General features: G+C 45.8%; 1 protein-coding gene across 3 annotated transcripts; it reads right to left on the bottom strand.

Moving 5' to 3' along the window:
* Positions 1–567: 567 nt before the first annotated feature.
* On the bottom strand, positions 568–6,799 carry LOC121270572 (zinc finger protein OZF-like). 3 transcript variants are annotated; one of them, XM_041175939.1, is made up of 2 exons: positions 6,527–6,799; positions 568–3,194 (listed from the first exon to the last, which is right to left on the bottom strand). In XM_041175939.1, the coding sequence occupies exon 2, from the start codon at positions 2,999–3,001 to the stop codon at positions 1,661–1,663; it is 1,341 nt and encodes a 446-aa protein (XP_041031873.1). In that variant the 5' UTR covers positions 3,002–3,194; positions 6,527–6,799; the 3' UTR covers positions 568–1,660. The 3 variants fall into 3 exon arrangements, with proteins under 3 accessions (XP_041031873.1, XP_041031874.1, XP_041031875.1); XM_041175940.1 differs by having other exon boundaries at positions 6,623–6,799; XM_041175941.1 differs by lacking the exon at positions 6,527–6,799 and adding an exon at positions 4,048–4,089.
* Positions 6,800–7,846: the final 1,047 nt, after the last annotated feature.

Raw genomic sequence — 7,846 nt, 5'->3', positions numbered from 1 at the left:
AGGTGTGGAAGAAATGTGGCCCAGCCGCTCTCATCCATGGTTCAGAATTCCTAGACACGGAACAGAAAGCTCCTTTACAACTGGGTTTAGAGTCAGGAAGAACATGGTGAATGCTAGACATATGCTGTCAAATTAGAGATTGGTGTAAAACTGTGTTCTGTTCCTGATTGAGAGTGAAACAGCAGGTTTAAGTTTCCAATCTGAAAATGACTGTGGTAATTATGGTACGAGGATTTAAAATGTTTGTGTGATATTCTTGGGTCTACCAATGTAAGGCAATAACAAGAAGGTGCATTTCAATATGGAACCTTTAACCTCTCTCACCTTCCAATAAATTCAATGTAATGGAGACTGACAGTTGGAACCTGTTGACATTTGAAAGATATTTATAAATGATTGGAGGGTTTTCCTCTGTTCCGACCACTCAAGGTGTTCGATAACAGACTTCCTCCTGTGAATATCGAGCTGGAGTATTGGGCTGTGATGTGTTTCCTTGTTCAGCTTGTTGACTCTAAACATTGAATCCTGTGGTTTCAGACACCAGATAATCAAGCTCACAACATCAGATTGTTTTTTCTTGACTTTATTAATAGCACTGCAATCATACAGAGTAATTCCTTACACGGTTCCAATCCTCAATGAAGTAATTATAAATGTCATCATTTATATACTTCAGAGCCTGTAACATAGGAATGGTGGATTAGTCTGTAATTTTAACATAATTTTAATTCAATATTCCTTCCTTTAATATCTCATCCACCGCTTCCCTGTTACCTGCTGCATTTGTTTGCTGATTTTTGTTATGACAGATTGTCACATATTCCCCATGTTTTTAACTAGATTATATATATATTAAATTTTATGAATTTTCTTGCTGTAAGTTACAATTCAGTCTTTGAGCTGTGAATGTATTTCTTGAATAAAACACCGTTATATTGAAAAAATGTACTTACCCGATCCAGAGAACAGATAATACAGTGGATTCAGAGCTCTCTTCTCCCCAGCTCTGATCTAAAAAGCTGCAGCTACACTGGAGATATTTATAATTGTTCACCAAATCTGTGATCTCACCCTGCTCAAACCATAGCCACAAGGATATCTGTGCATTGTTCTGGGTGTGAGCACAAGGCTGTGTTACTATCACACACACATACCGTTTCCTTGGTTCACATCTTCACATGAAGACCAGCTCTTTACACATCCCCTTTCTACACAATTGCAGCAGACATGGGCAAGGATGAGAGACTCATTAGTATTCTCCCACATTTCATAACAGCAAAGGTTCCACTGGGAGAAAGGATTCAGGCATTTTCCATTACAGGCAAAATACAGAGCAGTACAGGAGCACGCTAACAGTTTAACAGTCTCATCAGCCTGCTGGTTCCTGTTAAGTTTATGAGGATTTACATTTAAACCTCCTTTACAGGTGTGATGTTAAAAGGTGAGAGAGATGCTTTGGGGGGGACACTAATTCCAGTACCTGAAAGTGATTAATAGATTGGATTTTGTGTTTAGCAATCCCACGTGTGTTACCGATACCTTCCCTGGATCCCAAGGCTAGGGAAAATACTCTGGAAGGTATGGGGAGCTGGGAATTGTCCTTGAGATTAACAGAAGGTCTGAGAATTGAAATAATCTGGAGTTAGAAAGGAGAAAAGGTTCAGTCCTGGACATGATCCATAGCAGCAACAACACAATCCAACTTTGTCGGTGACATGTGAAGTTGCTGGTGTTTCAGCAGGCTGGATGAGCGAATAAATCTCTTCTCACACATGGAGCAGGTGAGCAGCCTCTTCCTGGTGTGAACTCGCTCGTGTCTCACCAGATCAAATGACTGAACAAATTTCTTCCCACACACGGAGCAGGTGAACGGTCTCTCTCCAGTGTGGATGCGTTGGTGTCTCTGGAGGCTGGACGACTCAGTGAAACATTTCCCACACACAGAGCACATGAACGCCCTCTCCCCAGTGTGAACAGGCTGGTGTCTCAGCAGGTGGTGTAAACAAGTAAATTCCCTCCTGCACACGGGGCAAATGTACGGCCTCTCCCCGGTGTGAATGCGCTCGTGTATCAAAACGTGGCTCAAACGAGGGAAGCTCTTCCCACACACGAAGCAGGTGAATGGTCTCTCCCCGGTGTGAACTCTCTTGTGTGTGAGCAGGGTGGATGACTGAGTGAATCTCTTCCCACACACAGAGCAAGGGAATGGTCTCTCCCCAGTGTGAATTCGCTTATGCATTGAAAGGTGGGTTGAACGAGTGAATCCCTTCCCACACTCGGAGCAGCTGAACGGTCTCTCCCCAGTGTGAAATCGCTTGTGTATCATAAGATCAGATGACCGACTGTATCCCTTCCCACACAGGGAGCAGGTGAATGGTCTCTCTCCAGTGTGAACTCGCTTATGTATGATAAGATGGAATGAATGAGTGAATCTCTTCCCACACACCGAGCAGGGGAACGGCCTCTCCCCAGTGTGAATGCACTGGTGTCTCAGCAGATTAATGCTTCTTTTAAAGGTCTTCTCACATTCAGTACATTTAAAAGGTCTCTTTTCTGAGTGAACCAATTGATGCTCAGTGTAATGGGAGGACTGAGTGAATCTCTTCCCACACTGGGAGCAGCTGAACGGTCTGTCCTTGATGTGAACTGGCTGGTGCTCAGTGAGATGCACTGACTCGCTGAACGACTCCCCACAGTGAGAGCAGCTGAACGGCCTCTCGTGTGTGTGAAGGAGCTGGTGCTCCGCGAGGCGGGAGGATAGCCTGAACCTCTTCCCGCAGTGGGAGCAGCTAAACGGTCTCTTGTCAGCGTGAACTCGCTGGTGTTGGACCAGTTCCTCAGAAGTATCAAAGCTTTTCTCAGAGTCAGAGCATTGAAGAGGATCCTCATCAACGTGATCGAGCTGGTGTGCCAGCAGGTTGGATGAACACATGAATGTCTTCCCACACATGGAGCAGGTGAACGGACTCTCACTATTGCGAGCGCGCTGTCGTGTCAGCATGTTTACCAGCTGTATCAATCCCTTCACACAGGAGGAGCAAGTGAACGGCCTCTCACCAGTTTCCAGCTGAGATGGTCAATTAAATCCCTTCAGACGTACAAATCTTCAGATCCCGATGAATTGAGTGACTTTCAGATTTTGACATGAGGTTTAGTTTGTTTTTCCTGACTGCAAATCCTCCTGTTCTAACACCCTGTAAGATAAGTTTACAATGAATTACATATAATATACATTAAACAAACGGGCCATTTGGCCCATCCAGTCGCTGCGAGAGTTTCCAATCCACACGAGTCTCCTGCTGTTCTGCCAACCTCATCTCAGTCTTTCAGCTTATCTTTTGAATCCCTTTTATCTCATGTTCTCATCTAGTTTCCTTTTGAAAGCATCTTAAGTTATTTGTGTCAACCACTTCCAGTTGTAGTGAGTTCCGCATTTTAACTACTGCCTGAGGAAAGAAAGATCTCCTATTTCCCTGTTGGATTAGTCTCTATGGTGTTTTCGGGAGGTTGTGGTGCAGTGGAAGTGTCCTTGCCTCTCAGCCTGAAGCTCCAGGTTCAAGTCCCACCCCCCCCAGGTCTTGATGGCCAAGGAAGAAGCGTTTATTATTCAGCCAAACAGATTGAGTATCAACCTGTAAATCCTGCCAACATATACCAATGGCAGAGATTTCTGGTCATCCACATGAGATGGAAAGAAACTCGAACCTCTCCCATCACTATCCATAGCTCCACATTACAACATGCACGTAGAAGTGTCTGTTGCCACAACAACATGGATTCCATGGGCAGCTGGATGACCGTTGTGGATCCGATTGGTGCCAACAGCACAGGATTAAATCCCCATTCTGGCTGGGGTGGATTCTGCACCTGCCTCCTTCGCTGACCCGTGATGGAGATCGCGAGGCTGTCAGTCGGAGCTGCCTTTGGGCAGAGAGCTGAAGAAGGCTCCCACTATTGGATAGACCACCCCATTCAGAATTTTAAAAACCCATATCAAAAGAGATTAACCTAATTTTTGATTTGAGTTTGTTGTGTGTAAATCCTCACATTCTAATCCCCTGTAAAAGGAGTTTCCAAAGTCCATTCCTGCCAGTCCAGGATAGGATTTCACAACAAAAACAGAATTACCTGGAAAAACTCAGCAGGTCTGGCAGCATCGGCGGAGAAGAAAAGAGTTGACGTTTCGAGTCCTCATGACCCTTCGACAGAACTTGAGTTCGAGTCCAAGAAAGAGTTGAAATATAAGCTGGTTTAAGGTGTGTGTGTGGGGGGCGGAGAGAAAGAGAGACAGAGAGGTGGAGTGGGGGGGGGATGTGGTTGTAGGGACAAACAAGCAGTGATAGAAGCAGATCATCAAAAGATGTCAACGACAATAGTACAATAGAACACATAGGTGTTAAAGTTAAAGTTGGTGATATTATCTAAACGAATGTGCTAATTAAGAATGGATGGTAGGGCACTCAAGGTATAGCTCTAGTGGGGGGTTTTTTTGTATAATGGAAATAGGTGGGAAAAGGAAAATCTTTATAATTTATTGGAAAAAAAAAGGAAGGGGGAAACAGAAAGGGGGTGGGGATGGGGGAGGGAGCTCACGACCTAAAGTTGTTGAATTCAATATTCAGTCCGGAAGGCTGTAAAGTCCCTAGTCGGAAGATGAGGTGTTGTTCCTCCAGTTTACGTTGGGCTTCACTGGAACAATGCAGCAAGCCAAGGACAGACATGTGGGCAAGAGAGCAGGGTGGAGTGTTAAAATGGCAAGCAATAGGGAGGTTTGGGTCATTCTTGCGGACAGACCGCAGGTGTTCTGCAAAGCGGTCGCCCAGTTTACGTTTGGTCTCTCCAATGTAGAGGAAACCACATTGGGAGCAACGAATGCAGTAGACTAAGTTGGGGGAAATGCAAGTGAAATGCTGCTTCACTTGAAAGGAGTGTTTGGGTCCTTGGACGGTGAGGAGAGAGGAAGTGAAGGGGCAGGTGTTGCATCTTTTGCGTGGGCATGGGGTTGTGCCATAGGAGGGGGTTGAGGAGTAGGGGGTGATGGAGGAGTGGACCAGGGTGTCCCGGAGGGAGCGATCCCTACGGAATGCCGATAAGGGGGGTGAAGGGAAGATGTGTTTGGTGGTGGCATCATGCTGGAGTTGGCGGAAATGGTAGAGGATGATCCTTTGAATGCGGAGGCTGGTGGGGTGATAAGTGAGGACAAGGGGGACCCTATCATGTTTCTGGGAGGGAGGAGAAGGCGTGAGGGCGGATGCGCGGGAGATGGGCCGGACACGGTTGAGGGCCCTGTCAACGACCGTGGGTGGAAAACCGCGGTTAAAGAAGAAGGAGGACATGTCAGAGGAACTGTTTTTGAATGTAGCATCATCGGAACAGATGCGACGGAGGCGAAGGAACTGAGAGAATGGGATTGAGTCCTTACAGGAAGCGGGGTGTGAGGAGCTGCAGTCGAGATAGCTGTGGGAGTCGGTGGGTTTGTAATGGATATTGGTGGACAGTCTATCACCAGAGATTGAGACAGAGAGGTCAAGGAAGGGAAGGGAAGTGTCAGAGAGACCAAACGTAAACTGGGCGACCGCTTTGCAGAACACCTGCGGTCTGTCCGCAAGAATGACCCAAACCTCCCTGTCGCTTGCCATTTTAACACTCCACCCTGCTCTCTTGCCCACATGTCTGTCCTTGGCTTGCTGCATTGTTCCAGTGAAGCCCAACGCAAACTGGAGGAACAACACCTCATCTTCCGACTAGGGACTTTACAGCCTTCCGGAATGAATATTGAATTCAACAACTTTAGGTCGTGAGCTCCCTCCCCCATCCCCACCCCCTTTCTGTTTACCCCTTCCTTTTTTTTTTCCAATAAATTATAAAGATTTTCCTTTTCCCACCTATTTCCATTATAAAAAAAAACCCCACTAGAGCTATACCTTGAGTGCCCTACCATCCATTCTTAATTAGCACATTCGTTTAGATAATATCACCAACTTTAACTTTAACACCTATGTGTTCTATTGTACTATTGTCGTTGACATCTTTTGATGATCTGCTTCTATCACTGCTTGTTTGTCCCTACAACCACAACCCCCCCCCTCCACCTCTCTGTCTCTCCGCCCCCCACACACACACCTTAAACCAGCTTATATTTCAACTCTTTCTTGGACTCAAACTCAAGTTCTGTCGAAGGGTCATGAGGACTCGAAACGTCAACTCTTTTCTTCTCCGCCGATGCTGCCAGACCTGCTGAGTTTTTCCAGGTAATTCTGTTTTTGTTTTGGATTTCCAGCATCCGCAGTTTTTTTGTTTTTTTTTGTTTTTATAGGATTTCACAACATTCTTTCCTGCTGACAGGGACAAGGATGATCGCGCATGCGCCCTGCTGAAAATTGACCTTATTAAGATGGCGGCCGTTAACTCGGGCCTATGACCCAGGAACAATTGCTATTTTTCGCTACAACCATGAGAACAGGAGCTTCTTATCTGGGATTTGAGGCCTCCATCCGGAGTGTGTGAAGGGCTGGCACAAACCCACCTATTACTATTCCGCACTCCGCTGTTTCTCACTCGCTTTACATTTGACACGACTGCCTCTGTTTGTTACTGTGGGGAGGGCGTGTTTGGAACCTACACTTTCCCTCCGGCTCCATCCCTCCCGCTCGTCCGGCAGTTTCTCACGGGTTTCCACATGACCCGTTCATACGTGCACTGCGCATGCTCCAGATCACACTCGAACTCAAGTTCTGTCGAAGGGTCATGAGGACTCGAAACGTCAACTCTTTTCTTCTCCGCCGCTGCTGCCAGATCTGCTGAGTTTTTCCAGGTAATTCTGTTTTTGTTCCAGATCACTCTGCCTGGCTGATTGACGGACCAATAGGGCGAAAGGGCGGAGTTGGAGGACCAAGCTGGTGTGGATGGTCCTCCAACCAATCAGGTTGAACGGGGGGGCGGAACTTAACCCGGGTCTCCCTCATTGGCTGAAATTCGGCATCATTTTGGAAGCTGATTTGTCTCAAATTCCAGGAGAAAACTGGACCTTTCTGTTTGTGGCTTTAAACAGATGAAACCCTGTGGGTGTGGAGTAAACATTTCAACATTTGTTAATGAAATTGATTCATTCGGGACAGTCAGCAAGGATTATTTCAGGAACGTACACAGTTTAGCGTTTGAGCTGTTGGGCCTGCGGTGTACTGTGCAGAACCGTTCTCTGGGATCTTTGCTCCTAATTCACAAATTCTCAAAGGTGTTTCTGCAGTAAATTAGTTAACTTTGGATGTCAACCCAATGTCAATGCCATCCTCAGAACAGGGAAAGTCCCTGGTTTCAATAAATGAATTGACACTCAAATAACTTGATGGGATTCTAAGATGAGCAACATTGTCTGCTCAGAGAGAGGAAAGTTTGCACTGCAGCTAATGAGAAGCAGCATTCACACTCACAGACACCCAAACACACACTCTCAAACCCATCAAAATATCTCCTGTTGCCTTATTGGTCTTTTTGAAAAAAATCCTGAGTGAGCCATAAAAATCTCAAATGCTTGTCAAGCTTCCCCTGAAAGACATCTGTACTATTCACTTCACCCACTCACTGTGGAGTGAGTTCCACATTTTCACCACTCTCTGGATGAAGAAGTTTCTTCTGAATTCCCTGTTGGATTTCTTGGTAACTATCTTACATTGATGGTCTCTCATCATTCTCTTCCCCACAAGTGGAAACATTCTCTCTGTATCCTATCAAACCCTTATATCATTTTAGAGCCTTCATTTCTCAAAGAGTGGAGATCCAGTCTGCCAATACTTTCCTGATACATAAATCTACACATTTCTCTAGAGCCTTAATATCTTTTTTCATA

Source organism: Carcharodon carcharias, chromosome 27 (genome assembly GCF_017639515.1).
Source record: "Carcharodon carcharias isolate sCarCar2 chromosome 27, sCarCar2.pri, whole genome shotgun sequence".
Taxonomy (NCBI): Eukaryota; Metazoa; Chordata; class Chondrichthyes; order Lamniformes; family Lamnidae; genus Carcharodon; species Carcharodon carcharias.
The sequence above is the reverse complement of the archived record's forward strand: the minus strand, read 5'-3'. Positions and strand labels throughout refer to the sequence as shown.